The following is a 15,399-nucleotide window of genomic DNA, read 5'->3' as shown; positions in this document are numbered from 1 at the left end:
TGAGCAAAACTCCACCATATCACATACTCAAATTCTTTAACCTTTCACTTGCATTAACAATTATGTCCTTTTTATGGAACTTCATATACAGTTTACTATGTTGCCTTTTTTTTTCACTGAGGAACTTTTATTTAGCTCATTTCCTGTTGAGCTCTGTCCTCTGTCCTTTTATGGTACGTACTATATAGAACCATTTTTGTTGTTATTTCGAAAGTACCCAGCAGCAGAAGTTGGCAATGAGACTAGGTTTACTTATATAAGAAGTGTGGGGCACACAAGGTATTTTTTAATAGCCTCAATTCATTTTTAATCTTGATATTCTGGGGGGGATGCAAATTGGTTTTTTAAGTAAATGTATTTAGAACAGTAAATAACAGTATTGTTATAAGTATTCGGGCATTTAAATTATTACAGACTGGAAGAATTATTTTCCCATGAAGAATTCTAAATGTGTAAATAAAGAAGAGCTCACTAGGGAATAAGCAATTACATTAATGTTCTACATTTTTAGGAACTGATTTTATACAAGCCTAGTTTCACACTGAATTCAGCTAAAGTAATAATTATTTTAGCTGAAAATCTTCCCTTCCAAATACATTTTAATCTTTTTTTTATTTTTTTAATTCTTGAGTAATAATCTCCATGTCCTACATGTTAAGTAAGGAGAAAATTCTTTGAATGCCACTATTTTCTATGCTTTTTATAATTTTCTATTTTTAATTTAAACCAGGGAACCGTTCATTTTTAAATTGTTCATTTTTACTGCGTGGTCAGTATTAAGCCTTTTTCAGAAATGTTTTTACTTTCAAAAGGAAGTGACCCAGCTGAGCAAATAGCTCAACATTTCTTGCTAAGGTCAAACTGTCCCCGTTATGACTTTGATATCAGATGATTCGCAGCACGTAGACACAGAATTGCAAATTGTCATTCTGGTAGTGCCTGTCCTTTACTCACTCTCCTTGTGTAATCAGTAAGCATTAAGCACTGCAGAACTGTATTGGAACAAGCTTCATTATTCCACAGGAATTCTTTTCATGTGTCATTACAGCTGCAGCTGTAAGACAAAAGGCAATAGCCAGGAGTGTGCTCCGAATCCAGATCAGGCCATCTCTTAACTGATGGAAGTCTAAAATTAGACGAGTTCCAACAGGTATGTAAGGTTTCAGTGGCAGACATTTTGGACATTTATAATGTGTGCTGAGTTACAAAAATCTTCATTTATTTTTTTTATTTTAAGGAAAGGTCCCTATTGATTAGTTCCTTGTACATAAGAGAGGGGTCCCCTCTCAGGCTGGTATCTAGGTTTAGGGGACTGTTAGGGTTTGTGCAGGCCATCCTTCACCTAATCGGTTAAGGTAACAGTGAGAACCACACTTGGGTTCAATGGGCATATTAGAAATTTCTAGAATCCTCCCATTTCCAGGGAATGACCATCATGCGGTAGGCTTTATAAAGCACCAGCAGAAAAGTGTGTGAATGTCCAACTGTAAGGGGCAGGAGTGAAGCAAAATGTTCCCATTATCTAAAACGGAAGGGAGCTGAAATTTCGTATTAATGGAGCTGAGATTCTTTTTGTGAATCCACCAGGCAGAGGTTGTCTTGTTCAAATGCAACATATTTTTGTCAGGTCAGGAAGGTGGGTCCTTGTTCTGCATCAGTGCAGAGGGCAGGCCTATTTGTAGAGACTTGTCTTGTTTATGAAAACGGCCTTGTTCATCGCTGTAAGGTTTTGAATGCTTTGAAGTGATCAAGGTTAGGATCTAGTAAAAAAAGTTAGATGGTACAGTTTGGGGTCAGGGAACTCTCTCCTGTGCTAAATTATCAGAAACACTAGCAATTTTGTGTGTATTTCTTTTCTTTTGGATGATTGAAGGATTGTCTAATAAATATATGTGTCCCAAGCAATTGCCTGGTAGTTTATTTCTTTACAACCAAATTATTTATGAAAGATAAAAGATGTCAAATTACCTCAGCTGGTTTTCCTAATCTGTGTTGTTATTTTAGTTTTAATACTTGCTTTATTCAAGCTGGTGTTGGAACCTGAATTTTAATTTAACCTTAATTTTCAGCCTCTGTTTGCTCCAATATCTGGATAATAATTCCTTGAATTTATATAATGCCTTTCACCTTGAAGGATTTAGATAGTAGGTGGGTACTACCTTCAGCTACCAGTGAAGTGTAGCACCAACTGGGCAAGCAGCCATTTTGTGATAAACAGCCCCAGTACAAAGCAGTCTTGGCTTTTACTACTTGCTTTCAAAGTCTGCCATGGCTTGAACACATTTGAAGCATTATACCAAGATGTATGCTTAATTTCTATAAGAGTTTGTAAATTGATGTTTCCTGTCTTAGACTGTAACCCTACTGTCAAACCAATGCATTTCAAACATAATTTGAAAGCCTTCAAGCAGTTTTTGTTTGTAATGAGGTGAACACTTGATGTATATAACAATGTTGTTTTCAAATAAATTCAGAAATGAAGAGCCTATTGCTTCATGGGCTTTTGCAATTCGATAGATATGTCAACACCAGTGAGCTCTCTATTCAATTTAATTTATAATCAGGGATACATGTTTCTGTTCTGCTAATGCTACCCATTTATTCCCCTCTTATTTGTGTCTACATAATGCATTAGGCTGCTATACTAGAGATAGCAGCAGAATCTGCCCTAAGCTAAACCTTTAGACAAGAGTGGATCAGAAAACTCACTTTTTACAAATTGCTTTTTCACAGCTTTTAACAAAATAATAATTTATGAACACAAGTTTTGCATCATACTTCATTAGTCATGTTTCCTAAGCCTTTTCTTGTCATTACTTTTTCAGGAGTGGTAAGACTAGTTTATTTCAGATATGCTGGCCTCCTGTACAGTATGTCTGTCGGCCTTTATGGTAAGTTCTCTATGCTGATCCTGGCTGAGCTCTTTTCTTCTTACAGTAAAGAAAGATTCCCAGGCCTAATGGATGTCTGTCTACTAGCAATACAGACAGATGAGCACTCAATCTGAATACCTAGAAGTGCTCAGTGATACAGTAGGAGAGTTATTGAAAAAAAAATTTAACACCTGGTTTAGCTTTTCAATCTGTACCTGTCTGGCACACTGTCTGACGTAGACGAGCATTTAGGCATTGAAGATTGCGTCTTTGAAAGGTTGTTTTGGTTATGACCTATCAGCACTCACAATCTAGTTCATTAACATTGTAGACATTAATGTACATGTCTAGTTCATTAACATGTAGTTTAGCATTTAAGCTGACAGACTTTTACTGAACTGAAATATATACTATATATATGTTGCAGGTGGTCTTGACAAACACACCTTTTACTCCCAGGTCTTCAATGTTCTGAATTCTTTAAGCCAATTCATTTCCTATTCGTTTTAACTAATGTATTTCTTTTCTGCATCAGTCCATTGCATCATCTTAATTGACATTTGGAGTACCTGCTGTAGTCCAGCAGCTCCATATTTCAATTATTCAGTATGAAGGGCTGATCAACAGTGAGCTGCCTCCACCATTACTATCACCACTACTCTCACACAGGATTCATTTCCGTCAAATTTATAGGTTGTTCGAATATTGTTAAATCATTGAAAGGCAAGGTGTGAGCTTTGAACGAACCAGGAATTAATGCAGACATTTTGAAAGTGAGCAATTCTTTTCATCCATTTTCTGTAAAAGGATTGGAAGATGGTGTGAAACTCATATTGAATAAAGAGCTCATGGGGGTTCCTTAATTTTCATTGTTACTTTTTTAAATTGTGTGCAATTCCATTCAACTTTTATGATATCTGTTTTATGTTATAAGAATTATGATCATTAATTTAGTTGTACATCTTTAATTTTGTGAGACTTTGAAGAACATCAGGTGAGGCTGCATCTGAGTGCTTATAATTAGAAGAATTGGTAAGGTAGAGCAATATTTTTCCTTTGGGGCAAATACTGGAAATGTTTGGAGTAGTGCAAATAGTTACAGTACATTGGGATACTAGTTAGGGCTAATTTTTTTAAATTGATTTGTCTACTTATATTGCTAATGAGGCTCCAACTATTTGTTGTTGTTTTTTTACTTTCCATTATATTTCATTTGAAATTGAATTGGACAATCTAGGTGCCTATTCTGAGAAGCTACAGGAAGTTCCTCTTAACAAAATAAACAATTCCTCCGGTACCCTCTCAGTTGAGAATGGGACACAGACATGCTCCTTGGACAGGCCTGCCTTCCTTCTTGGCCTGTTTGTCGTTTGACACAATGTAAGCAACATGGCGCCTTACGGGAAAGCTTGCACTAATTGGAGGAGTGGCGTATCTCTGCCTGACACTCTGGTTCACTACAAGCCTGGACATTTCTGTTGTTGCCTGTCAAGATGCAGGAGTGCCTTTTTTGCTGAAAGCTGATTAATGTGCTCTAGTAGACTAACACTGTTCGACTGGTGCTCTTGTTGACTGTTCACCACTGCTTGGGGAATCCCTGTGATAGCCCATGACACCGAGTGAGCACCTTTATTGCTTAAATCACTTGGAAATTTCTGTTGGTTTTTTGTTTTGTTTTGAATTACTGGTACCACCAGCACACCATTTCCACACCATGTCTCTGATTTGCCACTTTTTGGTGTAAATTTTACATCTGTATCATGGAACTAATTTAAAAACAAATGTTTTATGCTTTTGGCAAGGGATAATTGGCTTTTTGAAGATTGCCCCTGGTGTGAGTGTGTGTATCTGTGTGTGCCCTGCAATGCAGTGGCGTCCTGTCCAAAGTGTATCCTACCTTGCTTCTGTTTCTGGCAGGAATAGGCTCCAACTCTCCCATGACTCTGTATTGGATAGACTGGTTAGAAATTGGATGGATGGATGAAAACTGTTTTGAAATGAGGGCGCTAGTAGCTTTGTTTGGGACAGTATATGTTTAGTTAAGGATTACTACCACACATCTTCTATTAGTAGGCACATGAGATGCAGAAATGCAGTCCTGTAAATAAAAAAGTCAATGTTTAAAGTTGTACAACAGATTATTCTTTGTTCTTTTTCACTTTGTTGAGCTTTCCAATAAAACGAAGCAGAGCAAGAACATGTCTGACTGTGCGCGATTGATATTTTGCTCCCTAACAGTTGACCTCATCCCCCTCACTGTTAAGCATAGCAGGGAGAAAATTATTGTTTTCCCTTTCAGCTGAGAGACAGTGATAGAGAATCCAATAGCCCACAACAGGAAGCATGGGGACTGATTGCCATGGTTATATAAGCTATAAATAGGGTTCTTCATTTGGACAGTTTATTTCATGCTAGTGTGCCTCGTTTTGAAGCTGTAAGCAACAGCTACTCACCAATGTCAATCTAGTGAAAAGAGTTAAAAATATGAAGTTCTGGTTTGCTTTTTACGGTATAGAAATCAAAATCCAATACAAATACCTTTATGAAGATATCAGTATTTTTAGGCACAGACAAGACATGTATTGTTTTCTGTTCCTCTTTCTTAATTGAGGCTGCTCAATGTGGTGAGTTTTGAGGATACGTTTCTACCACATTTGTACAGCAAATTGTGGCCCATTCTTTTTTGCAAAATTGTTCAAACTCTGTCAAGTTTTGGAGGATTGCTGACGGACTGCAGTTTTGAAGTCTTGCCACAGAGTTTCAATCACATTTGAATCAGAACGTTCCTCTTGTTAATCCAGTGCAGTGCAGCTTCGACCTCGTGCTTTGGGTCAATGTCCTGCTGAATCACAATTCTAGATTTTTAGCAGGTTTTCCTGTAAGATTTGCCTGGATTATTTGCGTGGAGTCTGAATGTTTTCCCCATGTTCATGTCAGCTTCCTCCAGGTTCTACGGTTTCCTCCCACAGTCCAAAAACTGGCTTCTATAAAAAAAATGGCCCTGGTGTGAAAGTGTGCGTGTCTGTGTGTCCCATCCCTTTGGTCTTGTGCCCAGTGCTTCCCACGATAAGCTCGGGGCCACCTTGACGTGAATTGGATAAGCGGTTATTGAAAGTGATGTGATTTCCTTTTACTTTCCTCTATCCAGTTTCCTGTCAATTTTGGCAAGCTTCCCAGTCACTCCTGTCACTCTAGGTACTAGCTGAAGAGAAGCAGCCCATAACATAATGCTGTCAGCACCATGTTTGACTGTAGGGATGGTGTTGACTTGGTGATGCCCTGTATTGGGTTTGCACCAGACATAACAATTTGCATTTTGACCCAAAATTTCCAATGTGGTTTAATCTGACCACAAAAATGTTTCCCACATATTTGCAGTGTCACTTTAGTGCTTTGTTGCAAAATACATGCAGGATTTTAGATGGATTTGCAATACAGACCTTATTTGTGGAGTGAATGGGATATTGTTGACATATGGACATTTACTCCCATCTTAGCCATTGAACACTATCTCACTCAAACTTAATGCTGGCCTCATGGTGATGTAGTTTCCCTGTCCTGTTTCCTCCCTGCCCAGCTGCTCAGTTTGGAGGGACAGCCTGATTTAGCCATTGTCCAGATGGTAAAATACACCTTCCACTTATTACTGATAAACTTTGTTGTGTTCAAAGGGATGTCCAGTGTCTCATCCTTCTCCTGTATCTGTGGCATTCTACAGCTTTATTCCTGAATTGTTTTAAAACTGGTTTGTCTTCATGGTTGAATCTGTGCTTGAAGTTCCCTACCTGACTGAGTAACCTTACAGAGAAAGTGTATTTATTCTGAAATCATCACTATTACTTCACACAGACATAGGTCATTCAGATTATTGTGTTCAGATTCTGTGCAGTTGAACTAGTGCTGGTCTGCCATAGCAAAGGGGGTAGAGTCTAATGCAGTTTTGTATACTTTCTTGCAGTTTTCGCTGATATTTACCTTTCATCCGTGAAAGTGTTAGTAGGAAAGTACGTTTTTGGTCTGAGGATTACAGTTTTAAATGAAAATAATCACTTTAAAAAATGTGTATCCATCATTTGCAAGGCTACAAAATGGGACATCATTGCTAGGGGTGAATATATTTGTAAGGCCTTATATAATGAACCATTTCTTTTTTTATTTTCATACTTATAATTAATAATTATAATAATAGAAAAAGTAATAGGTTTATTCCATGCTGAAAAGAGAAGAAAGAAAACACAATGTTTCGGTTGTGGAGCTTTCTTCAGATCTCACACCTGAAGAATGCCCCACGGCCAAAACATTGTGTTTTCATTCTTCTCTTTCCAGCATGGAATTAAACCTATTACTTGTTCCTTTGCAGCCTACACATGCTGATGCAGCTACCCACCTGAATAATTATAATAATAATTGCTTACACTTACATAGCTCTTTTCTAGAGACTCCACTCAAAGCACTTTACAGGTAATGGGGACTGCCCTCCACCACCACCAATGTGTAGCCCCCACCTGGATGATGTTACAACAGCTACAGTGCACCAGTACACTCACCACCCACACACCAGCTATCAGTGAGGAAGAGAACCCTAATGAAGCCATTTCAGAGATGGGGATTATTAGGAGGCCATGATTGGTAGAGGGAAATGGATTCCAGGATAACACTTCTACTCTCTTCAAGAAACACCCTGGGATTTTTAATGACAACAGAGAGTCGGGACCTCGGTTTTACATCTCATTTGAAGGACGGCGCATTTTTACAGTATAGTGTCCCCGTTACTATACTGGGGAATTGGGGCCCACACAGGCCGCAGGGTGAGCCAGGTCCCTCTAATACCTCTTCAGGCAGCAACCTTAGTTTTTCCCAGGAGGTCATCCCGACCAGGTACTGACCAGGCTCACACCTGCTTAGCTTCAGTGGGCTACTAGTTGTGAGTTGCAGAGTGATACACCTTTTGGCTGTAAGATAATTAACTAGCATGTGAATTGCATTAAAAATTCAACATTCAGAATTCAAATTCACAACATGATCAAATCATTGCTTTTCCTTAACAGATATTTCTAAGATATAGAAACTAAGAAAGGTTACAAACAAGAGGAAACCATTCAGCCTACCTGTCACTAAAAATACTAAAAAAGTTCATTTAATTTAGCTTCTTAGTGATTCATGAGCAGCAGTATCTTTTCGTTACCATAGCATCTTTTGATTTTGATTTCCTCGTATTTTCAATTCTACGCAGTATCCATCCTTAGAATCCGTATGCTGTCACATGCTGATATCTGACCTTTGATTTTAGTGTGCTTATTTAGCCTTGTGAACTCTGAACTTTAACTTGTCATGATAAAAATAAGTGCAATGTCCACACATCCACCCAATACCAGGGAGGTACGTGTTCTGGTGAGGGTTGTGGCCTATTCTTTCCTGGAAGCCTGAGGCCTAAAGCAGGGCTGACAGCATATGAGTGTTCTCACCACAGAAAGGGCCAGTGAGGAACAGCCAATCAAACCCAGCCAGCATGTCAGGAGGTGGGAGCAAAACGAAGTAAAACCCATGCGAACATGGGAAAAATTGGCATCTCTACACAGGAGGCACCATTGCACAGAATCAAACCCAGAACCCAAGAGTTTCCAGACAACAAGGCTAACTGCCATTGTGGTTGACCACCCCAAGCTTCAGATCACATTTGAATTTGCAGGATTACTAACCAGATGAAGGGAACTGAGTGAGACTCTACAGATATCTGCTTGTAAGAGCAGAATGAATATTAATGAGGCCATGACTACTCATCTCAATCCCCAGAGGGGAGCTGAGACCTTTATAGCACCACTATTTTGTTCCACTTATAACAGTAAACAACATATGGTGTCCAGTTCAGATTTTGATAGAATTAACAATCTGGTTTCACAATAGACGTGATTATGCATTAATAAGTGATTAGGCATGAATAAGGTGGAGGAATTCCATTTTGCAGGAATAAACTAGTGAACATTAACCTCCTCTAATTAATCAATCTGTGCTCATTTTAATTATTAATTAAATGGATATAATGCAGTTTGCATCCATCATATGCAGAACATTGAAAGAAACATATCACTCTATTTGTGCATGGGTGTGTTTTTTTAAATCAAGTATATGGATTATGGATATTTTTTTTTGGCGTTATCACTTCATTAGAGTTACACTTGATGGGATGTTTTAACTGGCTGAATGAAAATGAAATCCAAAAAAGAACGAATATATCAACTTTGAAAAGAAAAATGCCTTGGTGTGATTGGTGTGCAGGAGACTGGACTAAGCTTCTTCAGCACAGTTGGCCTTGCAGTGATGTCAGGTCATTCGCAGCGAGGTTTTGTGGAAACCTCTCTAGATTTGTCAGTGACTGGCACAAGTGTGCAGAACAATACATTAGTAGTGTGCAACAGGCCAATATGTTTTGGGGAGACCCAAGTGTCCTGTGACCTCCTTTTTCCCTTACTCCTGAAGGTACAATGTCCCAGCAGGACTTCACAGGTCCTCGTGCTGCTGGTGTGACACCAGCAGCCTTCTTGGGAAATGGTTTTTCCACAGATACCCTACTTGCCAGCCTTGAACTCTATTGTGGGATGAACCGGGAAGACATGCCATCTACCGCTAGTCTGTGATAACTTTCTTAATTTGGGATATTTCTTTTTATGCGTAATGTAGATTTGCATGTTTTCCAAATACTATTTGCTTCTGCTTACTGAACTCTAGGATAGTTTGGGGGCTTCCAGTGCCAGAAGTGTGTTTCAGTTTCAGAGAAAAACAAAAGTGCCAGGTTTGAGCAACTTGTGTAAGGACTACAAATAATGATTTAATCCTTCTTCAAAAGTGTATGCAGCTCTGTTTCTGTTCTGCTGCCAAGACAAGTTACTGAAGCCGGCATCCTTTCTACAAGTGAGCACGATGAGACCTTTACTATGTTCTGCTTTGAAAACGTTTTTTTTTGTTTCAAGATTATAAGACAGGCCAGCAGGGGGCAGTCAGCAGACACAATTTCTGTCCATACATGTTCAAAACACCAGCTTTGGAAAGCACCACGCTTTCCAAAAGGCATTGACACACAGAAAGTGCAGACATGTAAAAGAGTCCAATATGCAGTTGTGGATTGTCAGACACAAAAATGAGTGCACAGGGGACAGGTGTGTAAAGCATAGTTTATTCTTTGAAATGAAATGTTCTAACTCTCAATGCGGATAATTTAGTTCCAAACATCTCAGACCTCTGAGTACATTGAAGGAAAGCCCACAATAGAAGATATAATTATCCCAAATGCATGAACACTCACCTGCCATTTTCTTCTCATTTGCTTGTACTGCCCTTTTCTAGATTTCTCAAAACGTCAGGACTTGAAAATGTTAAATATACAGTATCACTTCAAAGGTAAATGCTAAATTCAGCCCCCTTTCACAGACAGCAAAAAAAAAACAGGCTGAGTGGTAATAGAAAATTGGATTATTGCATCAACCAGTGTAACAAAAGTATGTTTTTTTTTACTAATCTAAGACTGTAGAAATTGTTCAGAATGACCCTAGTTTTCAGACTGTCACTGGTTACATGTTTTGTTTCCTCTTATGCATTTATTTGCAGCAGTTTTGTATTTTCTGTGTTCTCCGACTGGCAGTGACGAGTGGTGAGATAAGAGAAACTATTGCCATTGGTTAGAAGAAAATACAGATATGCAAATTCAGATACTGTAGTATATAATGACTTGCTTGGGCACTGTATTTCTCTAAGCACATTGGCCGTTAGTAAAGAGCACTGAGTCTTGTTTCTGTGGTTGATTGTTTTCCTGCTAAATATAAAGCCTCATGTTTCCTCATTCTGAATACAATACCATATTTGCTCCTATATACAGCCCTTAAATTAACACACCAACTTAGAATAGCAAGATAATATGAGTGTTTCACTGTAGGAAGGTGGTATGTCATTAATCATCAATTCTTTATTCTTTAAACTCCAAACACTTGGGACAATGTCAGGAAGCAGTCAAATTAGTTTGGTGTGTTCAGCCTGGTCACAAAACAAGCCAGATATGAAACCTTATATCATAAAATCAAGTCACGTTTCACAATTAAATGAGTTGTTCAAGGACAGACTAATGATATGGGATATACAGTGCCTTCAGAGATTCACCCCCTTGGATTTTTTCAGTTATGTTGCAAAGTCAGATGCAAATTTAATTCAGCACCTTTTGTAGACAGTAAACATATATCCTGAGTGGGATTTTGTGTCACTGATCTACACAAATTACCCTACAGCATCAAAGTACAATGCAAATGCTGGATTTGTTTTTAGATGTTGTTTACAAAAAGTCTGTGAAATGTCTTGATTCGATAAATATTCACCTCCTTGCTGCGACAATCCAAACTGAGCCCAGGTGCATTTTCTCTATTAATTTCTCTAATTTAATTTCCTCTAGAGATCACTCTAAAGTTTGACTGGAGTCCGACTGTAGTCAGTTCAATTGGCTGATATGGTTTCATCAGAAATACACCTGTCTATATAAGATACGTCAGTTGACTGTGCACGTCAGAGTAAAAACACTGCCGTGAAGACCAAGGAGCAGTCTGTACAACTCCCTGATGAGGATTTATAGATCTGCAGAGATCTGGGGAGGAGTATAAAAGTATATCTAGGATATTGAAAGCTCTAAGGAGCACCACCTATTCTTTCATAACACAGGAAAATAAAACAGTAACACTCAGACTCTTGCTAGATCAGGCCGTCCTCCCAAACTGAGCCACTGGGCAAGAAGGACCTTGGTCAGAGAAGTGACCAAGAACACAATGACCACCCTGACAGAACTGCGGAGATCCATGGCTGAGATGGAAGAGACGGTCCCGAGGACAACAATCTCTGTAGCACCACACAGTGGGAGAGTTGCTAGACAGAGGCCACTCCTGAGAAAAACCCACATAATAGCATGCTTTTGCAAAAAGGCATGTGGCAGAGACCCTGAGACCATGTGGCATAAGATTCTCAAATCTAATTAAACCAATATTGAGCTCTACTCCCTGAATGCAAAGAGCTATGCATGGCATAATCTGAACACCACCCCTACCATGAAGCATGGGGGTGGCAGCATCATAATATGGAGAGGCATTTCAGTGGTTGGGATTGGGGCACTTGTGAGGATAGAGGGTACAGTAAATGAAGCCAGTTACAAGCAAATCTTTGAGACAAACCTGCTTCAGTCAGCAAATGACCTTAAACCTGTGGCAAAGATCTCAACCGGGAAACGACCCCAAGCATAAAGCCAAAGCTAAACTGCAGTGTCTTCAGATGAAGAAGGTGAATGTCCTTAGGTGCCCCAGCCAAAGCCCAGACATGAATCCCATTGAGAATCTGTGAAAGGACTTGAAGTTTGCCATACACTTGAGCTTCCCATTCAACTTGACAGAGATGGAGCAAATCTGATAGAAGGAATGGGCAAAAATCCCCAAATCCAGGTGTGCAAAGCTGATACAGGCATACTGTAGAAGACTCCAAGCTGCAATTGCTGCAAAATTACTTCTAACAAAGTATTGACTCAGGTGAGTGAATTCTTTACAAGATATTTCCGTTTTTCATAATCATTTGTTGCATAATAAAAATATTGTTGCATATATGAACGCAAAAATATTTCACTGTATTAAAAACTCTGGTTATAACACAACAATATTTGCAATTGTTCAAGTGTTGGGTGGGTGGCGGTACTTTCTGGACACTGTAGTAGTGTGTGTGTGGGTATTTAGAGACTGAAACTACCATGTAACTGCCCAGAAAGTGCCGGTATTGGTTCAGCTAAGGCAGAACAGTATCAGAAGCCTTTTACAACAGACAAAATAGTAACATTTCATGATTATGCTTTTAAAATACTATGCCCGGCTCGGTGGTACAAGGCATCTTCATAATTGTTCAATAGAATTCAAGTTGTCGTACTCAGTGGTGGTTAAAGTGAAAAAGCAGTACTGTTCTGTTAACATCACTGCCCTCACGTCCTCATTCCGTCCCGTTTTTTTAAATCTCCATTCACTTCACCAGCTGTTATGTTGTTGGTGACCTTGAAAAGGGGGGACTTAAAGAGAGGCATAGCACCAATTGAGCCAGAGAGGGAGCCAAAACGTTTCTGAAGAGACTGCAGGTTATAATAAATCCTTGGGCTATTCTCTGAACCTCCTTTCGGTCTTGCTTGCATCGTATTCTCTGCCCTTGCTGCGTGCGCACAGCGACGTTCTCTGTCAGAGGTGACGTCATAAAGAGATTCTCCTCGGGGCGGCTTCAGGAGGAGAGAGTATTGCTAATAAAACTGAGCAAATTACAACAGAGTACTGCACTTTAACGGGATCTTTATTGTAATAAAAAGTGCGTTTACATGGTCGCGCAGCAGATACATGAATACCTCAGGACATTTTCCAAGCACAGCTGAAAGCAGACGTGAAGGACTCTCCTAACTCTGAAAAAAAGCGGGTGTTGTAAATGCTCATCATCTGGTGCTCAAGTGTTGAAGAATCCATATCTAAACTGGCCAGCACGCATTTAAAGAATTCCATTTAAATAATCGGGATGTGGTCGGTCGGCATAACGGCAAGGTGTCTTCCTGGCTTGACGAATAACACCCTGGATATGAAAGAAACTACATGTGACTGGCTTTAGACATCCATCTTTTTTAGATCAGCTGGCGTTTGCACTGGGGCTGAAGAGTGTGAGTAGGATTTAAAATGTTAATAGCTCCTTGCACCGTGAGAGATTTGATCCACAGGGTCGGGGCACTTTGTATGCACAAGGCAAACGAGCCCTTCGTTACATTCATTGAGAAAGGGAACTCTGCTCCGTGCGGAGAGCCTTCAGAAAAGACATACGAGGGAAATCGTGAAAAAGATTAATCCACTCTCTAACGTTATTTTAATAGGATCGTACCACGATATGACTGTACGAGGTGTGTAAGAGACCTACCAACAAAACACGCCTGCGATTTAAGATCTTTTTAATCAGATCGATTGATACTGTGAATCAGTTATAAATACAACGAAGAGCAGTGGGCACAATTGACTCGAATCCAAGTTAATGAGGTTACTCACGTTGTGTAACCCATGGACGTTTATTGTTAGATATATTGCTGTTTATTTTACAGAAACCCGTTTCAGTCTCGTCACTTCCCTGTTAGCAGCACCATGACTAGACTGAGCGCGGTCTCCGCTGCGTCTTAGCTCCGAAGCCGGAGAGACTGCTGTGCCCGTGACCTCCCCGCAGCCGCTAATGCAAGCCTAGAAAGAGACGCGATCGTACCCCTCGGCCTTCCGCAGCTCATGATCCTGAAGGCGCCTGTTGCAAAGGCTGCATCGTGAGGTAAATTACGTGTAACATGAAACATTCGCGTAGCCGTGAACGTCTGGTATTTGTCCACGAGGGTGACATGCTAAATTCCTTAATGTTGCATTCAGGGTGTAACTGGGTTTCTGTTTCTACTGCTCATGCAACTTCTAACTTCCAGTAGCATTCACAAGACCACCAGTTTGTGAGATCATAATGGTACATTAAAAATGGAAACTACTACAGTTGTTATGCTTATTTGCAAATCAGTTATTAAAATGGAAACGGAAGCTTTTTCGTAAATATGTGATTAAATAAATACTTTCTTGGGAATCTTCGTGCAAACTCAGTTAGGCTCTGAAGCTCTGTAAAGAAGTGCGGCGGTCTCCGTTTTATCCTAAACGCAGATTTAAAACTCGCCCCAGTTTTAATGACACGTCTTGTTTGCTCATTGAATGCGCTCGTGGAATTTGTACTGCCCTACGGCTGCTGGTCATATTAATTTGGTTTTATTCGCACTACAGGCAGAACTACAGCTGGGAGGGGAAGAGAATGGCCCTAACCTTTGAAGAAGCCCGCAGGCTGGGCTGGATTCTGCTAAAGGCTATCATCCGGTTCGCCTTCATGATCATCAATAATCTCGTTGCCATTCCTTCCTATGTTTTATACTTAATAGCACTGCAACCCTTGAGGTTGATGGACAGTCACACTTTTTGGACTATTGAAGGAGTCATGTTTAAATGGCTTTTAGCAATGGTGTCGTCTTGGGGCTGGGTGGCAGGATACACAGGTAAGAGGACGCTCTGCATCACTGTGGCTGATACAGTGACTGCTTTTTGGAATTGTTGACTATCTTTTGAATCAGATGTATAGTGGAATGTTTTTTTGTGTATTGCTACTTGCTACTTGCTATTTGGCTTACAAATTAGAGTGTTTGTCATTATTAGATTTAATCTTTACTTGCCTTGCAGTTACATTTCTCAACCTGTTATTTCTGAATTCCATGTCATTCCATGTCTGAAATCACAATTTTGTATTGTCTCACTCTGAGGGTAAGGTAGTACCTTAAGGTCCTCAAACCCGTATTTCACTCCTGTCTCAGAATTACCTGCCAGCGTCCGCTCACAAACGTGGGATCACATTGCTGTCCAGGTAATTACATAAGACTGTAAATTATCTCCTTTATTGTCTCAAATACAGACACTGTGCAATCATGACC

At 39.7% G+C, this 15,399-nt stretch overlaps 1 protein-coding gene across 4 annotated transcripts in view; it reads left to right on the top strand.

Moving 5' to 3' along the window:
- Positions 1 to 13,099: 13,099 nt before the first annotated feature.
- Positions 13,100 to 15,399, top strand: part of lpgat1 (lysophosphatidylglycerol acyltransferase 1) — a 77,389-nt gene continuing 75,089 nt past the window's right edge. The window contains exons 1-3 of one of the 4 annotated variants that reach the window (XM_088625480.1): positions 13,101 to 13,394; positions 14,002 to 14,216; positions 14,705 to 14,970. In XM_088625480.1, coding sequence (XP_088481606.1) covers positions 14,733 to 14,970 — 238 coding nt within the window. In that variant the 5' untranslated portion in view covers positions 13,101 to 13,394; positions 14,002 to 14,216; positions 14,705 to 14,732. Of the gene's footprint in view, positions 13,573 to 14,001; positions 14,217 to 14,704; positions 14,971 to 15,399 lie in introns of all 4 variants that reach the window. The other 3 variants (XM_088625479.1, XM_088625482.1, XM_088625481.1) reach the window with 3 other exon arrangements.

The sequence above is a fragment of the Lepisosteus platostomus genome, chromosome 3 (genome assembly GCF_059453375.1).
Source record: "Lepisosteus platostomus isolate fLepPlt1 chromosome 3, fLepPlt1.hap1, whole genome shotgun sequence".
Taxonomy (NCBI): Eukaryota; Metazoa; Chordata; class Actinopteri; order Semionotiformes; family Lepisosteidae; genus Lepisosteus; species Lepisosteus platostomus.
The sequence above is the reverse complement of the archived record's forward strand: the minus strand, read 5'-3'. Positions and strand labels throughout refer to the sequence as shown.